General features: G+C 46.2%; 1 protein-coding gene across 6 annotated transcripts in view; it reads right to left on the reverse strand.

Moving 5' to 3' along the window:
• LOC124788346 (NAD(+) hydrolase sarm1) overlaps nucleotides 1–23,909 on the reverse strand; it is an 894,874-nt gene that overhangs the window by 189,837 nt on the left and 681,128 nt on the right. Inside the window, exon 1 of one of the 6 annotated variants that reach the window (XM_047255627.1) lies at nucleotides 22,808–22,930. The exons of the other annotated variants lie outside the window; for them this stretch is intronic. Coding sequence (XP_047111583.1) covers nucleotides 22,808–22,900 — 93 coding nt within the window. The 5' untranslated portion in view covers nucleotides 22,901–22,930. Of the gene's footprint in view, nucleotides 1–22,807; nucleotides 22,931–23,909 lie in introns of those variants that run through there. 6 annotated transcript variants of the gene reach the window in all.

Genomic DNA, 23,909 nt, shown 5'->3' on the forward strand with positions numbered 1-23,909 from the left:
ACCGCAAAGACAGACAGCGTCGAATATGACCCTCGGAGCAGTTGATATTTACCGCGAGGTCACGCGGCATCCACCCCCAACGAGTGAACAGAGTACCCTCAGCGGATCGAAGTCACTCTCAGAACTGTTCTGCGAAATCGGGCTCACTTCCCCTCGGCACAAACGCATTACTGTTTCTGGTCCGGACCTGATTGCTTGCTTGCTTTTCTATGCCCATCTTTGGCCTCTTGGATGACAAGAACAGATGTATTTTCGCAAGGTTTGCGGTAATATTACACCATTGTCGCAGCATCCACACGCCAGCATCCTACCAATCACTCGCGCAACGTAATTCCCAAGATATAGACTGGAAATTATTTCTCTACAAACCCCAAACTTCAGCGAGGTCGAGCGTGTTCTACACCATTGAGGAACTAGAAACTTATCCCGTGTGCGACGATCTTTACGTGAAAAAAACTCGACAAAAGAAAAATGAACTATTATTTCCAATCGCTAATATCGATGTCGGCATTGTAACAGATTCCAAAACACCCCTATAATTTACGAAGTTAAATAACGTGTTTCTAATGTCTAGAGAACCAGCAAACGTGTCTTTCACCTGCTAGATGTTCACACCACAATCCATGTTCCATCAACTAAATAAAGGCGCGAAATGTGCAGAAGCATTGAATCGAACAATTTGCATGGGTGGGAATAATGGTCAAGCGCAAACACACCTCCATTTTCTCAATTTTCCACCCCATCACGAAAGCAATCCAACACACATTAACTATTAGTTCGCTGTTCTGTCGTCTAGAGGATTACATGGTTGAGACATCTACATTCGCACGGCTCCTACTGTTAACAGGAAACGTGTATCATTGGCGCACAGATCACCAACGCTGCACGCATAGACACAATCATCATCCTTAGAAACCACCCTCATATATATTTTATGCCTGTAATTACAACTAAACGTTAGGATTGCGCTCTCAATTGAACGACATTCTCCAATGAGCGAAGTATCGGAAATACATCCTGCCAACGGCAGTGGCTCTGGAAATACTCTTCCCTCTGCTATCGCAGTATTCCACAGTCATCTCCTTTGCACATGTCGGAACACAAACACACACTTTATAAGCCTCATGCTCTACTACTATTTATAATACCTGGCTAGTAAATGATTCCACACGATACAAAAAAATACTGAGAGAAATTCAGCGATGGGTGGACACGTCTCATAAGTTTTTCTTGCAGGTGTTACCAGTGTCTTAGAAAGAGAAGTGTAATTGGCCAGATGTTAAAAAATCCGATCGCCACAACTACTGTATGTTAAAGAGTGAAAGACCCTCCTCACACTGACAGTGACCAACCCACCCTGCGGCACCATTACCTATTTAATCTGCAACCATCCAGAAGACCGCTACATTCCACATCTCGTGAATGAATGGAGCTTGCCGAGTCCTCACCCATCCAAAATGGCTCAAATGGCTCTGAGCACTATGCGACTTAACTTCTGAGGTCATCAATCGCCTAGAACTTAGAACTAATTAAACTAACTAACCTAAGGACATCACACACATCCATGCCCGAGGCAGGATTCGAACCTGCGACCGTAGCGGTCGCTCGGCTCCAGACTGTAGCGCCTAGAACCGCACGGCCACTCCGGCCGGCTCACCCATCCAAGATCACAAGATTACTCAAGATGTGCCTATGTCGAGAAGGTTAGCACTCCTTATCGATGTATAGTAACAGATCTGAAAGTGTCGTGATGTAATAGCAGATGGTTAAGAAGAACAAGAAAGGGATGATTTTTATGTGTGATGGAGCTCCAGACAGACAGAGTTCGAAGCATTTTTACATAAATCAACCAAGCTATCAATTTTAAAGTATTAATCCAGACTCTAGTTCAGGACCTGCGAGGTATTAGTGAGAGAGAACATAAACATACGCACCCCTAAGACTACAACGTTGCCAACCGCAGTGGCCGAGCGGTTCTAGGCACTTCAGTCCAGAACTACACGACTGCTACAGTAGCAGGTTTGGATCCTGCCTCAGGCATGGATGTGTGTGACGTGATTAAGTTAGTTAGGTTTAAGTAGTTCTATGTTCTAGGGGACTGATGGCTTTAGATGTTAAGTCCCATAGTACCGCGAAAATGGCATAATATTATAGCAAACCGTGCAAAAATACATCTGTTCTTGTAATCCCAGAGTCTGGAATGGGTGTAGAAAAGCAAACAAGAAATCAGGTCCGGGCCAGAAACAGTAATGCGTTTGTGCTGACAGGAAGTAAGCCTGAATTTGTAGAACAGTTCTGAGAGTGACTTCGATCTGCTGAGGGTGCTCTGGTCACTCATTGGTGGGTGACCTTGCAGTAAATATCTACTGCTCTGAGGGGTATATATGGCGCTGTCTGTCTTTGCGGTATATGTATGGGTGATGTAAAAGGGCTGATTTTGTATGGCATAAGATACAAATTGTATGTTTACTACATCGAGATAGTATGCGGTTTTATATTGCTGGGTTCGACATCAGTTTCACGCTCTAATATCCTAGCTCCTGTCCTCATTGGGAGAGAAGTGTAATTGAGTAGAACTCTTTCAGTAGTTGATGATATGTAGGGTTCGCAGTGATATTTTGATGTGTCGTAGGTCGGTTTCACGTTCTAATATTCAAGCTCCACTCCTCAGTGGGAGAGCACTGTAACTGAGTAGGAGTCTTCCCGTATTTGTCGATATGTAGGGTACGTGGTGATACATTGATGGGTCACAGGTCAGTTTCACTTTCTAATATTCAAGCTCCTGTCCTCAGTGGGAGAGTAGTGTGATTAATGATATGTAGGGGCACTCTGCATGGTTTAATTGTTGGAGCCATATGGTGATCTGCGTAAAATAGTGTTTTTCCCACTGAAACTCTCGTCTGCAGAAAGAAAGAAAAGGTGGATGGTGCTTCCACGCCAGTCACATCGGTAATTCAGTGGGTGAATTCGATAAGAGCTACTCATAATGTTCGATTCATTCACAAGACATTCCTTTGTGCTGGAATATAGGAGTCTCTACATAGCAGAGGGAACATTTGTGTGTGTTGAAAGCAGGAAGGGTAACACGTGATGGATGGGGTACCACATTAGGACTGCTAGGAAGGTTGCATTCGATGTTATTCTGTGCTATTTTCGTAAACAGATTCTGTTAGGGCAAGATTTTCTGTGCATACAAGCTGAGACATCACGAAAACTACTACTAAAGAGTATTTCTGGGACACTATACAATTTCCTGCAGGTCGACTCATTTCTGATTTTACATAGCCATGTGACTACAGTATAACATTCAGAACATTTCTAGATGCACTTGCGATGGTATGTAGCTACGTGCAGCGATGTGTCGGCCACACATGACACATGGTCCACTAGAATCACTTGGGAGAAAGCAGCTTGAGCTATTTCTACAGTGTCACTCAGCAATTAGCTCTTTGCCAGACCACAGGTAGGAGGGGGGAGGGGGGGTTCACACCAGCAGCAGAGAACACACGCTTGCACAGCCCACCTTGGAGTGTCTGCACTCTGTAAGTAGGTATTCGCTCCTGTGGAGTCGCGTCATCAATGGCCCCTAGATTATCATGTATTTCGAGAGGAATTTCTCAGGTGTCAAGTGTGAAGGGGATGTCGTCACCTCACGCTTGAGATACTCGAACGGGTACCTGCACGTGGCTTGGCAGTTAATGGCCATGTCACTTTTCCGGGGCTGCCACTAGCCTCTTGTGCGGTCCAGTGGACATGGGTGGTGTCTGCATACATTGTTTGCATGTCTTTTGCATTATTTTTTGCACAGTTCTGTAAGCTATGCTATGCATTATTTGGACAGTTTATGAATTGATTTCGTGTCTGCACATCTGTTTGCTGCATTATTTAGGATGAGTTTGCATGTCTATACAGAAATTACTTTGGTGATTTAGGAGTTGTTTGCGTGTCTGCATAGTGTTATTTAGGAGTATTTTACAGGTCTGTGGGCTGTGTCGCATGACCCCAAGCATGTCAGAGCATGTGTTTTGTATCAGTGTGATAAATAGACTATCTCAAGTCGGTTCTTCCAAAATAAATAAAATGCATTTCTTCCTCTCTTCAACAGCTCAGCGCAGGCTGCGTCAATTTCCCCTCCAGTCATCTTGGGTTACGTCATGGAATGGATGACAGCGCCCTCTGGTGACAGTACTGTGTACTAGGTCCACACCTCATGGCGACCATACTGTTTCCTGCCATTTTCCCACCATCTTGGGTTACATCACAGAACGGCAACAGCACTCTCTGGTGGCAGTACTGTGTACTAGGTCCAGACCTCATGGTGAACACACCATTTCCCGCCATCTCGGATAACGGTACTTCTGTCATCAGCTGACGTCATGGCCGTCAACTTGGATTACATCACAGAATGGACGACAGTGACCTCTGGCGGTGGTACTGTGTACTAGGTCAGTTGGACTCTGGACCCTTGGCGACCACACTGGATGGTGGTAGTGCCCCTAATTGTTTAAATAAAATAGTGCATGCAAAATAATAAAGACTTATGCCCAGCACTGGCTGAGTCCTTTTCCCTCAAATCCCTAGGGGGTCAGGTGACTTAGGTTAGTGGAGGTAGCCCAACTACCATTTGTTTCCTGCCATTTTCTTGGGTTATTAGAGATAGTCCAATTGATCTATCTTCCTGCCAAAATTCAAATTTGCCGCCAATCCCTAGGATGAGGTGGCGGTCGGAAGACTTACGTTAGTGGGGGTGGCCCAGTTGAACTATTTTCCCGCTATTTTCATAGGTTAGTAGAGGTAATGTGGTGTGGTGCATTATCCTGTTGGAATTTGAACTTCCCGCCATTTTTCTGAGGGAGGGGAGGGGAGGATGGGTTGGGTTAGTGTAGGTAGCCCAATTGGCCTATCTTCCCACCAAAATTCAACATTCCCGCCAAAATCCACCATCTTGGATGACGTCACGGGCGCCATACTGGATGACGTCATGCGCTGTTGCCTAGTTGGATGATGTCATCGCTGCCATCTAGGTTACATCTGGCAACAATGCAGGGTGTCTCAGAACGCAGGTTGCCCCAGTAGTTATGTGCCCCTTCATTAAAATCTTGATAGTGGATTCAGTGAAGTCACAGAAACCCTCGGATTCCACCCTGTCCTTATAATGACTCGAGGATTCGTCTCCAATTTCCAGGCGGCTTTGAGACGACTCAAAATTAATCTGAATTCGCGCCAATCTGCTTAATTTTGATTCCGACATTCCGGCACTGTCTGCAGTCTGCAAAAACTCCCTCAGTGTGCGAGAATGCCATTTGCAATCTCTCCCTGTTTCACGAATCCTGTTCTCCCAGAGCAATCCACTTCGGATATGGGTAGATGGTAGCAAGAAGCCACTAACAGTAAACGGCAGTACGGACCGGAACAGCGGCGGCGGGGGCTGTCAAGTTTCGGCGGGGTGACGTCACAGAAGATGACGATTGGCGCCGTCCGAGTTCGAAACACATCAAACGTCGGCAACAAAGGTCTCGGAACACTGGTGTCGAAGCTGTTGTTTTCGAGATTCCGAACTGACTTTGGAACACTCGGTAGCACTTCCTGACGAAACCGGGAATGTGTACAGCTCACATGTGATTAATTTCTAGCGATTTTTTCACATTCACAAATATCGGAACAGAGCGTGTTTCCCTTAATTAGGTTTGGAGGACCACAAACTGTACAGAGTTCACTTACAGGGCTCTGGATTGCACTGTTACATTTAAGCTTGAAGTGTTTTTGAGGACTCACTGCTCTCTCCTTACTTCCACTTACAATGTTTTGATGGAACACAACTTGTTATAGACAAATACCAGGTGGCGCTGCGGCCCTCGACTTGTCGAGAGGTACGTCTGCTCGCTGCAGTGTCTCCAGGCTACCCGGCGTGCACACAGGACCTGGAAAGTCCAGTTCCGCAAAGTTACAATATTTCCCGACAACGGGCAGGCTATACTCATCCGTCAAATTTGCAAAACGCAACTAGATGGGACTAGGAGCAGCAAGTGAATTATGGAACTCGACAAGTCGCATGCTGGTTATGTCGTTCAAGTTCTGTTCGAATCTTCTTTCAGATGCCACAGAAGAAAGTATATAGTTCCGAGAGAAAAATAACAAAGTCATTAAGTAAATATCGTAATTCGCCGAGTATAAACAATAAAAATTACTTTCATACGTCAAGAAATCCGCCATATTGTCCGCTATAACTTGGAGAAACTCGCCCCTCTCGCCATGCAAACGAAAAAATATGTTCTGTTAGCGCAGAGCAGCGTGTTAGAATCCGACCGCCTCTGCATAGGAGAACACACCAAAAAACGCGAATAAAAAAGAAGTATGTTTAAACCTGAAACTTGTTTCTGAGCTCGTTAAACAGATAGTGTACAAAACTACAATTGTTACAGTGGCCACTGATGCTCCTTTAAATAAAGCGAAACGCGTTTGATGAAAATAAGACTTTATACAGCCGCCAAAGACGACGCAGCTTCCGTATTACTGTAGCTGTAAAATGGACATTGCGGAGGATACGTCTCGAAAACAAAGAAGACAACATGCGGTGTAATTGTTTACGCCCACACTCATTGAAAATACTTGGAGTAATCTGTGAAAAGATGGCGGCTCCTGCTACACCAAAGTCGGAAACGCCAATCGGACCGTGTCTCGCAGCAGTCCGCAATGACGAATGTGAGAAGGTGAAGACGGCAACGGCCTGCCCTCTCTGTCCCGCCTCAGCGCAGCAGCGCCTGCGACCGGAGGTCAATACACAGCCGAGTCTGGGAGCGCTCGTGACCTCAGCTGAAGCGGTAAACATCATCGAGTAGGACTAAAGAGTTATTCGAGTCTCGGATGAGAATGTACTTTTGTAAATGTCAAACATCGCACTGCGAGAGAAGTATTTGTTAATTAGTGTATCAAATGATGATTTAATAGTCAATGACAGCTGTATATTAAGCGCTTTTGTAGCAAAGGACAGTATTGAGTTAAGTAAATGTTTTTCTCATTTATGTAATAAAGTGAACTAATATTTCCGCTGTTGTGGTTCTGATGAACCATCTCCCTAAGCAATCATAGAACATCCTGCATAAGTCGGTGACTGAGAGCAGACGGGGCCACCTCTGTCATCATTCTTGTCAACAGTTGCCTTCCGCTCTGAAACAAACGACGCCAATGACGCACATCAGCTTCACGCGTCACAGACCATCTGTATACGTTGCAGCACAAGTTTCGCGACCGACGTCGACAGATTCGAGATTTTTTGGGGCATTAAAAACCGTATTACAGTTGGGATACGATATATGGCGGAAATTTCAGTTATAACGGATACGGCGAGGCGCAGACGCACGTGAAGCAGCACGGCTGTGTCGCCGTCGCGTACCGAAGCGCTACTGTTCCGTGCCGCCGCGCCGTAAGATGACCGCCGTTGGCACTCTCGCTCCGGGAAAGAATACGCGCTCGATGCAAATAAACAGCAGCTCGAACAAAACGTATTGTCCTTCTGCGCAGTTTCTGCAGACTCACAGACAAGTGTGCTGATTTATGTAAACGGCTCGTAGAAGCCGGCCCCACGGTGCAAACACTCGCTCTCGTAGGCACGCAGCCGGTAGGTCAGGGTCGCGCAGTAAGTGACGGGATGCGTTTGCCGCGGTGCTAAATACCCTGGACGCATAATTTCACCACATGCGGCTGCGGGAATTCCACAGGCAGTAGCCTCTCCCGTTGAGGAAGCGAGTGTGTAACTTTCCGTACGGAACGACTCCATCATATTTCGAATGCATGGGTGACTGCTGTATGTGCCATCCTGTTATGGCGAGGCGTAAACACCTGGAAAATCATTTTCCATAGTTACGGACGTAGTTTACAATACACCCTCGTCCCCCGTCTTCAACTGGCATTTTTGTGTTGAGACAGGCATATTTGTAAGTCGATTAGGCTCATATATGTTGTGTGACACAGCGGTCAGCAGTTGTGGAGAAGGGGGTACGAACAACCTTGGGCTCGTCTTCGTCAGCCAAGGGACGTGCCTGTCACTTGCTCCTGTACTGTGAGATATTTTGACACGAGGCAGATCAATGAATGAGGTGGACTTGCACCGATAATTTTGCTGTTGCGACGGTTTCGACGTGCAGCCGCCAGGGCGCCTCGCGCAGGCGGTCCCGCCGCCGCCGCCGCCGCCGCCCGCCTCTCGTCGCCTCCTTCCGACCGAACTGCCGGACCGGCTGCAAGAAATCTCTTCTTTTACTTGGCGTTTATTCCGAGAGCTCACTGTTAAAAACGAGAAGCAGTTTGGACGGAGGTACCTGTCTTTCTGACACCAGTCACGGTCGGTCTGTGGAAAGAAACGCGAAAATGAATCTGTTCGACGGAATTCGTACACGTGCTGTCATACGGGAAACGACGGCAATTTATTCGAAGAGAATGGTGCCTTCCACTGAAGACAGCACTGCCGTAACAATGCAAATCGAAAGCGGGATGAAATCACGAAAGAGCTTTATTTAAATACGTAACAGTACAAGCAGGAATGTACGCGTCGACCGGCACGACTACTAACTGCGACGTGTGTCCCAGGTCTTATTCCCTGCACAACATTTGCAAAACACGAGTTGAAATGAGCCCGGCCACGATTGTGTGAGCTGGGAAGTTTGTAATACTTGTGAAGAAGAAGCGTGACACTCGTCGTATCGGTATTTGGTTTTGTGTCCATTCAACACTGGTCTATTGGCACGTACCCAGTTGGGCACCTCAGCTGTCAAAATCTGTGAACGATAAGATAAGAGCTCCTTGTTCGCAAGCGAGCACAGTGGAGAACAATACCAAATTGTGTGCCTTATTGCTAACTGATGGCGCACGAGTTTAGGGTAACATATAAAATAATGAGAGCCGAAATGTGGGGAAAGGTTATGTAGGGAGTTCCCTCGACTTCCGATTATTTAAAAAATCTCACGAATACCGGTATCTACCGTACCTATCACGAGCAAAGTAAACCGATGCACTTGACACAGGTTATACTACGACCTGAGCAATAATGCCATATCACTTTCTACTGGATACGATTATAAAGGAACCTCCGAGTGTACAATTTATCACCGAGATGTGGTATTACTTGTGTTAAGTGCAGTACAGGGGCCGGATTCGCTTGCGACCCTGGCGGTGCTCTGTGTAGTGGTACGTGTTAATCGACAAAGAGCGACAGATTATAGGAGTAACGGGAGTGGCGGCTCCCGCGGGGCCACGGCCCCTGCAGGTACGTAGCCGCGAGTCTGCAGTGACCCGTAACGGTCGCCGCTACTCACGTAATTTCGTGCGAGAGCACAATACTCGCTGCGCAACGACAGACTGAAGAACGCCACTCTTGCTCCCTCGCTCGACGACTCGCGCTAAGCTAACGGCGGCAGTGGCGGCCGGCGGCCGGCGAGCTCCGGCTGGGCGCCGTACTGACCGACTTGAAGAACGCCTGTCGCGCGCGGCCCACGGCGAGACCGCTGCCCGTCGGGCCCGGCCGGCGCTGCATGGCTGCCGGCGTCGCAGCAGCAGCGGCGGAGGCGGAGGCGGCAGCAGCACTGGTGAGCGGCTGCGCGGCCGCCAGCGCCAGCGGCAGAGGCGCGAGATAACCGGGCGGGGGGCGGGGGGCGGGGGGCGGCGGGCGCGGCAGTCGACAGTCGACGGGATGGGCTGGCGGCGGCCGAACTACTGCACGAGTCACTACAGCGGATCCACCTCCTGCTTCACCGTCACCACTGGCTCCGGGGCGAAGAGAGAGCGCACGGCCAATGCCGCACAGCTGCACAAGCGCGGTAACGTGGCTAACAAATTACAAGCAACCGCAACGAAATACGTTTACTGTGCTTAACACTAGACTTGGAACACAACTTTTTAGTTGCACGGTATCCGACGAGAAGAGAGATTCTCCACAAAGCATCTCAGTGCGTATCTCGATGATAAAGGAATCTTTCGACACAGCAAACGTTTCGCAGAAGGCGCTCCTTGCGGGACAACAGCACGTGTCAGCACTGCCCCCGGGTGTGTGTGTGTGTGTTTCTCACAACGTCGCCTTCACGGCGAGAGTACGGGGTTACATCTACTGCCGTACTAACAGAGCCTACCCACACTCTCCGTCACACCTTTCCTGACCACATCTCGTCGAGTACGGTTTGTGATCGTTGCGTACGATTTAGAAACGTGGTTTCATCGTACTGGTTTCGGCGGAAAGAGCTAAAGGATTGGCAGACTTCATAGTCACGGACAGAGAGAGCCTAAAGTTCTGCGACGCGAGCGAGAGGTAATCGACTATTAGGGAACTCAGTCACTTTGACGCAACTCAACTCATCGCTGGCCGTGGTCCTTACCCACTACGTTTCTTCAAAATTTGCTGATGGCGCTCACAAATACGCGACACTGTAAACGTCAGGACTCGATTCGGGTGTACCCATTTCTGATTGGTCCACCGCAGACGTTTGGAAGCAATTACCTTCAATACGTCCTTCCAAAAGAGCCAGAACTATGGCGCTCAGGGGACACAGTTCCACGCACAAAGTTTCGGAAATCGAGCTTCCTGACTTCGTTGCGCGACCTCTTGGCACTGATACAGACAAGTACGGTCTTAAAGTGTACAGCCATCACGGGGAAGCAACATCAACAACGAGCGCATCCTGTAGCCAGGTGACCCGCGCACAACAATCCGTCCACCTTTTATGGCAGGCAGTATCAAGTTCAAGTGGCATTTCCTCGATGCAACTTTCATTTAAACGTTATCACTGCTTATTTTTTGTGTGGACAGTGTGTGCATTTTACTATTACAGTTACAATAGCGATAACTCACAGAACATCTACCTGACAGTTGTCCCGGGAAACTCAACAACCGGACAGTATGGAACAAATGAGATATAATGTTCTCACTTACGTTAAGATGCCGAGAAACGACTACCGAGGGACCAAGTCTCTCCGAGACAGCCACGAAAATTGTGGCAGAGAGATGAAGTTTCATTTCCTTAGTTCGTGGTTGGATTACATCAACTTCGTTTCAATTCATAGTATCGTACACATAACGTTATCTCCAACATTTTCTTTTGCTACAATGAACTTTATGATTGGATTAGCGAGCACCCGCCGCTTCGCTCGTGCAGACCGTATGTACCGCGCAGATATTTTTTTATTTTCTATTTTCATTTTTTAAATTAAATTCTTATGTTCTTCACAAATCAACACACACTCTAAGCTTTTCACGCTAATTGAGGCCATAGAATCATGATCTTTTCCGGAGGTACTTCTGACCATAAAATGATTCTGGTAGCTAGAGTCCAAGGTTATCATGTCTTTTGCGTTCTTGTGGAGATTTTCGAGTAGAAACTTTTATCCCGTAACACATATTTCTTTATATCTAACTGAGAAGTGAAATAACACTTTTCATAAATTTAGCTTAAAATTTTTAACCCTTTGAAACGTCTGGCTATAACTGTACACACTAAATCCTACTGTGGCTCTGAGCACTATGGGACTTAATAGCCATGGTCATCAGTCCCATACAACTACTTAAACCTAACTAACCTAAGGACATCACACAACACCCAGTCATCACGAGGCAGAGAAAATCCCTGACCCCGCCGGGAATCGAACCCAGGAACCGGGCGTGGGAAGCGAGAACGCTACCGCACGACCACGAGCTGCGGATAAAATCCTACTGTCTTTCAGTTGCAACATTAATATTTTTCCACATTGGAAACCGCATGTACACACTTGTGAAAGTTCAATCTTTTAATCGTGTACAACTGCTGCCACCTGTTGAGATTTTCTATAGGAATATCAATAAGACAATATAGCAGTGTGCAGCAGCTCGTAACCGCCAGAATACACGGAAGTGGTTGGTTAGTCACATTCCTCGGCATAAATGAACATCATTATTGTTATTTTGCATTGTACTTATTAAAGGATCAGTTTATTTATTACAACAATGAATATTTCAAAATTAGTTATTTTAGTGATTTGAAAAAAAGCCCAGTGTAGAAAATATTTTGAGAACTGGTACATATTTTTGTATACAACTTGCATCTAAAATCATTAAAATATCACCTAAGAGTATTACAGTATATACAGAAAAATTTTTCTTCCTCCAGAGAGAATTCAGATCTGAAGGGGTCCATGTATCGATATATTTTCTTAAAAATTTTGATCCTCTATTTCTTACCCTTAGGGGCTGAATTTCCAAAGACATTCAAACACGTATTTTTTTTTAAATTTGTAACCGAAAACACCAGTTTTCATAGACATAGCTTTGAAAATACTTTAGTACCTCTTCAATAATGATTTACTCACAAGAAATTCCTCCCTCTATTTTACCCTCATAGGGGATAAATTTGCAAAAATTTCTTTATTTCTGATCGAGAATCCAAATATCAATTTTCGTAGGTCTAGCTTCAATATTGCCTTAATAGTGACATATTTTCAGAAATCATTTCGTCCCCTGCTTAACCATCTTAGGGATGGAATTTCAAAAAAATCGATTCTTAAACGACAGTATTAAGATACTGTACCTTTCTAAGGTACTCGTTTCTGTCCTTTGCAGTATGGGCTGCGCGATGGTGAATCAGTCAGTCAGTACATTTGCCTTTTGTAGGCGGATGAAAACTATTTCTATAGTATTCTGTTAGATAACACCAGTATCATCCGTTCCCTAAAAGCATCGGGCTCTCGTGTGCAAAACAGTTTCAGACGTCTGATTACCTTACAGATGAGGTAACGTGTTAAATATATGACGATAAGGATGTAAAACCTTTATGGCTGAAGACACAAAACCGTGTTTGTGTTTTTTTTAATACTTTCTGATCATCCAGTGCTTGAGTATAGTGCGGGTGACTGTGCTCCATTTTAAGAAAAGCTAGTTTCTCACGGACGTCAGTGCTTATGACGTATCTCTTGAACTGTGCGTCATACAAAGCTGTAATTTTGCGTCCACATTTAGTGGTATATGTGGATACTGCCTTCAAAATGTGTTGCGAATACAGTTAATAGTAAAGAAGTAATAAATTAAAACGTAATGCCTGATGTGAAGTTTTACTAAAAGGACAGCGAAAATGTAGTACGAGCCTTCATTAGTTTGTGTGTGGTGACAGCGAGAAAAAGCTACGAAATGACTTTAAATTACGTGTGAAGTGGTCTCATTGTCAAACACCGGTTTCCCTAATCTGCGCGCAGTGGGTAACGCTGCCTTTAGGCGTACACACGCCTTCTGACTCTGGTGCCCGGCTCATTGCGTTAAACCTGTAACATAAGGTTATACCTCGTAGTTAGTGGACCACGGCAGCGTTTTAAAATTTCGAATTCGATCCATAATATAAAGATTAAATACTGATAATCAATTTTTTGTGGGCTCTAGCAGCTGTTAGCAGAGTAAACTGCAAAAGGGATTGGGTGATTGTATCAGCTGATTCGTAATATAGACAAGTGACATGTAATAACCACAGCACAAGACTTAGCACCTTACTCTGTTGTCACTTGTCGGACATCTTGTTTCTATATATCCATCCGTTCTCTGTTTCCGTAACATTAGTCCAGTGATCTCTGAGGAGTAAAATCAAAAAGGATTCCATCACGATTCAAAAATATTCGATCTTTTTAAAAAATGGTCTGTAAGTAGGGCGAACAAAAAGGCGTATCACAATTCATAAAAAAGAGCCCATGACACGCTGCGTAAAAGCGTCCAAATTCCGGAAAGCCATAACCATACATTTACCTTAAGAAAACAAAGAGTTTTTCGAGTAAAAACATAAACGTTACGCACTGAGTGCAAATGAGCACCGATGAACATGAAAACAACAGTTCTGAAGAAGAACGAAAAAGATTCCCACAAAATAACAAGGTTGCACACAGTGGCGCTTCAAAAATAATTATCGTACAGCCAATTCCCGCGATAGCACAAAACTTCATTCTCTCGAACGGACTAAAGCATTCCATAATATCCCTTGGCCCGTGCTAGCTGCCGAAAGAGACTGATCGGTTCAATGACCATCCTGATGTTATTGGTCTAAAGTGAACATATATTGCGAGGTAGTGCGTTTCGCCTAAGCGAGTGAAATATTTACTCCTTGACTCCGTGTTGCTCCATGGCGAGCGAAGAAAATTAAGAAAATGAGAATATGACTAGACTTTGTTACGAGACAGAATAACGAGAGGAGGTGTAGGGAGTGTGTGCAATGAAACAGTAATTGTTAGGCACCATATTGGATAATTTGTGTTTTTGAGATTCACAAGCGATATGTTATGTCAATGTGGAGTTTCGTAACGTTCATAATACATTTCAAAGGTATTTAATTAAAAAAAAAATGTGTGTGAGATCTTAAGGGACCAAACTGCAGAAGTCCTCGGTCCCTAGACTTACACACTTAAACTAACGTGTGCTAGAAACAACACACACACAGCCATGCCCTAGGGAGGACTCGAACCTCAGGCGGGAGGGGCCGCGCCTTCAGCGACATGGCGCCCCTAAGCGCGCGGCTATTTCATTTTGAACAAAGGATTCTGCTTCAATAACACGGTGAAGAGAACAGAGAAAGTTTTCTCTGCTAAAAAGAACTCATTTCACTCGCAGACAATCATCGAATGCCCAAATGCGAATGTCAGTGTTCCAATTGGAGAAGATCCTATAGAAGTTTTGTTTCTCTTATATTTCAAGAATTTTACAGGCAACCGTCGCAGTCGGCAGCTGCTTCTCCACCACGAGATTGACTTGTCTACATTTTCGAAATTACGTATGCTGTGAGAGTAGTCGATGCCTATCAAGAGAGTTTCCTTCACAAACATACAAACAGAGGCACTACACACACTAGTTCAATGACAACGAGTTTAATATTACCAGCTTGAAAAACGTTAAATTCTTCTTTTGAGCAGAAATATAGTAATCCCCAGAGGCGCTGGCCTGAGGTATTCTCGGCCTCCCACCACGCAGTACGTCAGCAGTGGCACAGAGGCGGGCCCCTGAACTGACAGAGCGCTCCGCTGATTCGGGCTGAGACACGCCTCTTGGCCCTACGACAGGTGCAAGAGCCGCCCGAGGCAGGCGACGACTCGTACGGGTGTGAGGGCGTGCGTGTTGTACCAAAAAGGCACACCTGCAGTGATGGAACAGTTTCTGCCAACCTGCAGACTATATGGCCCCTCGTCGTGCACGATACTTGGTCAGCGTTTGTTGCCGAAATATCTACGGTCTTCTTTCTTTATTGTAATTTCATTCCCCAGCCCCATATTGGCAGTGGAGGGCTGGCAGTGGTACAGTCCACTGCTCTGCAGCCAAAAGGGGTTTACAAAAATGGTTCAAATGGCTCTGAGCAGTATGCGACTTAACTTCTGAGGTCATCAGTCGCCTAGAACTTAGAACTAATTAAACATAACTAACCTAAGGACATCACACACATCCATGCCCGAGGCAGGATTCGAACCTGCGACCGTAGCGCCTAGAACCGCATGACCACTCTGGCCGGCAGGGGTTTACACAATACATAAAAGCAGAAAGCTTACTAAAAGGGGGGAATAAAATGGGGACATAAAAAACACAGTAAATGGAAATGATGGATGTTAAAATATACACTAATATGGGGACATGCACAGGGGGGACATAAAGGTAAAAGAACACAGCTGGCAGTTCGTTACGCACTTAAAATCACTGGAGTGAAACTCAAGATAAAAATATCCATCTTTTGATTTGCAGCTCCTTGTACTGGCCGTGTTTGAGTTAAAATTTTTGGGATTTGAGGTCCGCCAGTTACGCAAAACGCCGTTTTTCTCAGTACCCATACTGAGAAAAACGGTGTTTTGCGTAATTGGCGGACCTCAAATCCCCCCCAAAAAAAGTCGGCCACAGTATAAGAAATCACATGAACAATCGTGGACTATATACAGTTCGAATTCACAATTAAAACCACATCACTTGATGACGCTGCACAATGGGACCGAACGCAACACTAACGCAGCACACTTGATAATGAATAAAAAAAATGTGGGAGGTGCCAGGGGTCGGGGACAAGGAAGAAGGAAAAAGTAGGCGAGAAGGAGAGGAGGGAAAGGGGGGTGAGGTGGGGGCCGCGTCGAAAGGGGACTGGGGAGGGAAAGTACGGGAGAGGAAAACAGCTGAGGAGGGGGTGCAGGGGCTGAGGGAGGGAAAGAGGTGGTGGTGGTGGTTAGTGTTTAACGTCCCGTCGACAACGAGGTCATTAGAGACGGAGCGCAAGCTCGGGTTAGGGAAGGATTGGGAAGGAAATCGGCCGTGCCCTTTCAAAGGAACCATCCTGGCATTTGCCTGAAACAATTTGAGGAAATCACGGAAAACCTAAATCTGGATGGCCGGAGACGGGATTGAACCGTCGTCCTCCCGAATGCGAGTCCAGTGTGCTAACCACTGCGCCACCTCGCTCGGTAGGGAAAGAGGAAAATCCACTCAGGGAGAAGGAGGGGAGAGGAAAAGGGGGACCTAGGGGAGGGGGGGGGGTGGGAACAAGAGCAGGCTGCAGTTGGTAGGAAGGGTAGATGTCACGGCCAAGTTCGACAGCCGAACGTAAAAAGAAAAATGTATCGCTGCACGATACATATTTCAGGAGTTGCGGCGTCGTAAACACTGAGAAGCGTGAAAACTGCCGCATATGTCTGATATTTTCATTGATTACTTCTTTACTGCTAACTCTATTTGCAATACAGTTCGTAGACAGTAGCCACGTATACGACTAGACGTATCTGCAAAATTATATCAGTCTACAAATATAGTTCAGGTCATAAAAACTGAGCTACGTGAAAATGAAACAGCAGGGAGAAATTTGCTCGAGATACAGGTGAAATGTATTAAATATATGTGATATAGATTTGACATGTGCGTATGTGGGGAAAGCCACGGATAAAAAGGTCGTCCTAAACTCTGGAACGATTTCAACCAAATTTGGTAGAAATATTATGGTTACAATCTGGAAAGAAATACTGTGGTGGTTAAGAACGACCATCCTCCTATTGGGTCGAGGAGAGAGACAGAGAGAGGAAGGTAGGGGACATAGAGAGAGAGAGAGAGAGAGAGAGAGCGAGAGAGAGAGAGATGGAAGAGGAGTTGCACAGGGATGGGTGCATGTAATCAACAGAAAGTGGCGGAGCGTGGAGGAGAGGACTGATATGGGGAGGAAAGAAGTAAAAGGCACAGGGAGAGGAGGAAGGACATAAATTAACGGTAAGGTGGAAATAGGTACGTACCCGGCCAACGGCGGGTACCCAGCTCTCTCTACATACACGCAAAGAACAAGTATTGCAATAGATTTCTGGCGAACCGTGACAACTGTGATCTTACACGTGCTAAGCATGTTGCAAACAGCCGTAAAATTATTGACTCCTTTCTGGGACATTTTGTAATTGGGCACTCGGTCGCGTAGCAACTTTCTCAGACAAAGAAACGAGCGAGCGGCACAAATTCTGTCAGCTTTTCGCATCATCTCAAAATTCGATGCGCACGGTTTCCTGGGCCGCAACTGGCGTGGGCTGCGAGACTTTCAAGAGATAGCATTTTTACAGCGATACGCGCGGATAGTGAGTTCCGGGATTAACATTTCAATATAAACTACTGTTTAACCTAGAGTAACACAGCAGGGCTCAACTAGTAAAATATCAGTAGCAAGAAATTAAAGGATGGCGCTCGTTGAGGTCACTCGTACAAAATAAAATTTTGCACGAGTCAGTCCACAGCGAAAATCCTGAGGGCGCCGGACGATGGAACGACGGTTGGAGGAAAAAGGAAGGAAGGAAGGAAGGAAGCGAGGATGCCGGGAGGATGAGGGCGGCGGCGCCACCAGAGGCGGAGCACTGGCTCCGAGAACGGAAGGACGGGGAAAGAAATCTGCAGAGAAACCGTCCCGGAGGGAGTCGCGAAAACGACGGAAAACCGGAAAGTAGGGTGGGAGCCGGCGTGGCGAGCACCGCCGCACAGGTGACAGGCGCGCTCGCAGAGTCCGGCGACACGACAGCGCACCACATTCGTCACCATTCACGGCTACGGATTTACGTCGCAAGCGTCGCGTTAGCGTCAAGTACTTAACGCAGGAATTTTATCTCGAGCGTGTCGTGACGCGGCGCGAGGATAGATTCACGGAAATGAGAGCACGTCGCAGGTGGTGACTAACACTTCGGAAAACCACGCACGAGTTATCGGCGGTGCGGACTTAATAGAGAAGTACTACTGAACTCGTTGACAACCGCCTCGAACTAACTACTTGGCAGTCCACACGAGAAAAATACATTTTAAGCTCCTGGCCACTAGAAATATCATCCACGAGGGAGGAATCGGCGATCGGTTTGCTGTTACACGGACGGCGATCCTGACAAACGCAGAACAGCACTGATAAAAACTCAAAGATCCGATCGACGACGGTCGAATCAAATAAGTAAGAAGCAAAGCGACGAAAGACGGCAAAAGACTCACCTCGGTTTTATGGTCCCGTTAGGATAATGTTGGAAAACAGAACGCACGCTTTTAAAAAGAATGTTGGGATACTGAGAGAGAAAAACCGATGACAATTAGTGCAGCAGCAAGAAGGGGCTGTGCGGGAAGTGAACAATACATTCCAGGCCTGTCAAAAAGTACAACTAAATTCTGATCTCATGTAAATTCACTGAATGGGTCCATACCTAGTGTTCAGTCTACACTCGGATCAATCTGGTGTGAAATCTGAAGACAGCAGACACAAAGCCGAACGTTAAATTCCGCGTTTGGGATGTGTTCCACGAATACCAACATCTGACCGCTTCTAAAATGAAAGTTCTCCAAACAATCACTATCGGCGTGGGAAAGCAGTTAGGGAATAGGGCAGCCGAGGTGAAATTATTTTTAACATATTGTGAACCAGGGAATACTTCATTTGCAATTTATCGGGCAAACAAACCGCAGCTGTTTCGAATGACTAGTTAGAAAATACTTTTACAGAAAGAAATTAGACGGTGGAGCCTCTCTTGGTCAGGAGGGAGAGGCGGCGGTCTTAATGTGCTTTACTGAATAAATTTTTTTTTAAAGTAAACAGTTTTAACGATCCGACAGCAATTTTTCTATTACAGTTAAAGTTAAATAACTAGCTTCGGTTGCTATCTGCAACCATCTTCGGATCTGTAACGCATGTAGGAAACATACCCTAAGGAAATTATGTACAATCAAGCAGAATACATAAACACCGTACAGCACCTGAGACAAAATAATGGGGAGCCAATTCTAGATGTAAAAGTCAATATTTGAAAATGCATTTAACAGTGTAGTACAAACTATGTTAATGGTCATTTAGTAACATACTGTTCAAAATATGAAAAGGCGGTGAATAAGCATTGGAAAGCATGATGTCGTCATGCAACAGTATGCATTCCTAAGTACCAAAACCACTGCAGTAAGTAGCCGAAATTGTCACCGTGAGCAAGCCGGTTTGTAGATCTGTCGGAAGAATTGTAGATCAGAAAGAAGAAGAGGCTCACTCTGCATTGAAATTGATTTCAAAATATATAGATAATAATGGTATAAAATTGAGATTGGTATTTCATCCTCAACTGGCAACATGCCGTTTGTAGGAAGTAGATCATATGTAATTCATGAATGAAATCCAAGCAGCTTGTGCCAAAGTCCAACTAATTTTAAAACCATAAAAGTGACAGGGGAATGTAGTTAAAACTACAAGACAGGGAAGCTGTGTTATACAGCTGATCGGCAACGTGCCACATGTAGAAGACGTGTCGTATGTGAGAGTCAACTGATAAAAACATCAACGTACAGTAGCGCTAACAGATGTAAATAACAGAATAAAAGACAGATCATACGTGAGAGGCAAAGGATAAAAACGTGAAAGTAGAGCTAGTGCTAGAAATATGAATGACATTCGCACGCTGACGGTCAATTGGAAATTGTCCAGTTTGCATGAGAAGAACTTGGAGCAAAAGCTCATTATTTGCAATAGTATAACAGGTATTATCGTAAGAGCAGCATACGCAACGGCTACGAAAACTGTCAACTGTTCCTTAGCTGTGAACATGCAAGCCACACATTTCGTAGTAATTTGGTAATACAGCCAAGTGATCAATAATCATAAAATGGGATGGAAACACCGTACCCTGGCTAACACAAGAATGGTCCTGCAGGGCGAATAACGTAGTCATCTTTATAAAATACGTACAAATTGAAGAATAATATGAGAACGCTGCATGCGTTTAATTGTGACGGGAAAATTGCGATCTGCAATGTTTGCTTTAAAAGTTTTTATTCAATCAAGAAATTAGTCTTTTGTGATGTCTATTTCCCGCACTAAATAACATCAACAACGAACTGAAGAAAGCAAAACAACCTGAAATATGTTCCATCTTCTGTTGTCCCGTCGTCTTCAGTTGTGCGTAATGTTACGATGATAATTCTCACGTTAGGTCCGTCTATGAGGAATTGAACAAAACCAATTTTATCACGCCATACACGTTCAGCCTTTATTTTTGGAAAAGCCTCATCTGTGGCCTGCAATATGTACATAACAGTGCGTAAGCTATTGTGCTTTACATGCCAGACACTGTACCTTCGGGTTACAAGACGTTCAGGAACTTTCTGAGTCTCTATAATGTAATAACGACCAATTATTAATTTACGAGGATTGTCGATGCTACTCTACACGTGTGTTTGCTTTGCTGGTTTTAAAGCGGATTTTCTGCATCCAGACTTTCCAATTTTCAGTCAGAACTTGTTTGCAACTCTCGAATATGTGTACGTGTAAACTGGTATATATTTCCATTGCCATAGACGGGCCTAACTCGAAAATTATCGACACACTATTTGAAACAATTTATTTCAGAAATGAAGTCTCGTTTTGTGATGTCCTGCAGCTGTTAGCGACCACGTCGGCTATATACGCTTTCGCTGAATGTTTGGGGAACGGTGATTATTCAATGTAGGGAGACGGGATACGATAAGCTATACTAAAATGGCGGAAAAGTGTGCTCCATTTTGTGTTACATCCTGCGTGTCTGGACGTTTCCTCGTGTGAGCAACCAGTGTGTCTGTACTGGAACAGGAGCGATAGCGAAGAGCGGCCGGCGAAGGCGCGCGACCCGCGAGGGGAACACGGCCGCTGTTATCGCGGCGAGCAGTAGTCGGCAGTCGCAAAGGCAAAGGTCAGGCGGCGGGCTGTCTGTCCCACGCAGCATCACCGACGCACCGAATTTTCACGTACTGTTTCTCTTATAACGTATGTTATAGCTTAAAAGGATTCACATCTAAGGTACCTTCAAAGATGGAGGAAAATATTCAGCGCACTTGCACATTGTATTCTTCAGACTCAAGAAGATTGACAATACTATAATTACGGTTTCCTGCCAAAAGGAGTGCTTCCATTTGAGAACTGATGAGACAGTTTGAACTACGTCTCGGAGGAAAAAAGAAGGAAAAGTAGCGACGGGGCATGGACGCAGTTGTAGCAGTCGAGTAAAGAAGGAAGAAGACGTGCTCGTATTGGACAGTTGTCAAATTAATCAACTCTGTGTCGACCACAGAGGAGACATATGGGGTTGTCAATTCCAGTTTTGGAAATCGCGGCGAAACTACGCGTCTCACAGACTGATGTCGAAACATTCGGAACGAGCCGCTGTTTGCACCAGCTGTGCGGCAGCTGTCCGCTGAGGCGGGGAGCTCGTAACGCAGAGAGGCAGCGGAAGCTGCGCGCGGCTGTGTGCCGGCCGCGACTCGTGCTCCATCTGTGCGGCGACCGCCGAAGCCCGGGCGGCACCTGCACGCCGCGCCGCGTCCACACCTACTGCGAAGGCGGCGGCGGCGGCGGCGGCGGCGGCAGCGGCGGCGCAAAGCGACACGGAAGCAGTCCAGAGTCCGGGCCGGCGCGTGCGTGTCCTCACTTCATTACACACCTCTGTTTCGTCACGTGCGCCAAGAGAAGGTGGCACAAAACTGCAGCTGGCAATGCTTCCAAAATGAAAGCTGTGGAGCGCGTGTGCTAATCAGTAACACAGCGTTATCGTTAGACGCACAGACGAACCTGATCGCTGAGAAGACGCAAGTAAGAAAGTGAAAGGCTAAGGAACGACAAGAAGTATATAGAATGATAAGGCGTAGTAGGAATGAGGCGTGCTTTCCGTAGCTCTGGAACAGCGTGCGATCGTACGAGCAGCGCTGTCACCGAATGACGATTCAGACGTTACTCGTTCTGAAATTGTCATCCGAGACTGGAAGGATACAGTACTTCCGCGTAGGTTCCGAGTGACACGGAACAAAGTGGATACGAGCTTTCGGAAATGAAAGCCGCTAGCATCGTGACAGGAGACGGCGATCTCATCAGCCTCTCTGGAAAGACCCGTTCGTGACTTTTGTTTTTTCTTCCTAACTCGGTACGTAGCACAGGACAGGGCTGCTTTTGTCTTTCGAGTCTCTTTACTTGAGGAATGTGAGCCTACGGAAGTCGCAACTTGTACGTTAAAGAGAACACGAGCCGTTAACATAGATGGAAACATTTTTTTTTTTTTTTTTTTTTTTTGCATATGACAGTGACCCTTTTGCACGTGAAATGCTGGGTGTGTGGGCTGACGTAAGAAAGGTAGAGGTGGTGTCACAGCCTGTGTTGCCGTCGGATTAGCACTCACCGCCTCACGATACAGACGAAATGTTGCGCCAAAATAGAAGCGTGTGACATACACACACACACACAGACACACAAGCACAACACGCGCACGTGACAAACTACGCCGACTGTCGGAAGAAAGAGTGGTCCGTCCGTGGTGTGAGCAGCGCGGCCGCGGCACAGTAGCTGGCGCTCACCCTGAAGCGCGCGCGGAGAGCCGGCAGTAGTCGCGGCGGCGGCGGCAGCACGGGCAGGGGCGGCGGGCCGCCGCTCACGGCAGACACGCTCATCGTGTGGCTGCGGGGCGGTCGTCCGCGCGGCGCGGCTGCTGGGGGCGCACTGGCCAGGGCCGCTCCGCTGCCCGCACAGTAGTCGCGCCCGCCGCCGCCGCCGCCTGTGGGTGGACGTGACGCGCTCTGCCGGCCGGCCCGGCACTACGCGGCCCCGGCGCACACTTCCTCCACGGCGGCGAGCGCGCCGGGATTACCGGCCACAGCCGACCGCTTCGCTCGCCCACATTTCCTTACTGCGTACCGAGGGAGCCAATTCGGCATTTACTTCCACAAAATTCGTAATGTACCTATATTGACTTGGGCACGTAGTAGCCGGTCGGAACTAATACCAATATTTGCCTCGAGCACGTCCTTGCTGTTCGTAAGCACATGTAGCGAGCAGAAAAAAAAAATAACCCAAGACCTCGGACGTCACTTTTCACACAACTGTGGCATTTGTCAGAGACGATCTCTAGGACTGATTCATCTGCAGAAAGGGAAACCGAACTGAATGCCAATGATTAGCCAGAGGAATCGACGAATGCTGCCCTCCGTAATGAAAGTTTCATTTACGGAAAGGAAAAATGTGATCCGACAGAAAACGCTTTCCTTCGACTTAGGAAGACCGAAAAAGAAGACTGCCATTTCAGTCTTCATTGCACCGCATTCCGATTTGCATTCGTACGTATATTTTTGCACATATCTCGATTCCACCCTAAAATTTAATTGTGCAAACAAATTGATTTTGCGATAAGTACGAACTTCTCTGAGGTAACCGGGAAATAAAAGAGATCTCCATCACAGAGTTTTGTTATTCTTGAGCAACCTCATGTCAAAGAAGAGGTAATGAATCTCTTCTCAAAGTGGAATTCTAACACATTTGAATCAATATACACAGGGAAATAAAAAACTGAAAAGAACAAGGTTACATCTAAAGTTTCCGGCAGCCAAAAAATGAGTACAAGATTCTACAGTATTTTCGTTCACCTGATCAAAGGTAGAGAGTTGAGGCGATATCTTGGGCATA

This window comes from Schistocerca piceifrons, chromosome 1 (genome assembly GCF_021461385.2).
Source record: "Schistocerca piceifrons isolate TAMUIC-IGC-003096 chromosome 1, iqSchPice1.1, whole genome shotgun sequence".
Lineage (NCBI taxonomy): Eukaryota > Metazoa > Arthropoda > Insecta > Orthoptera > Acrididae > Schistocerca > Schistocerca piceifrons.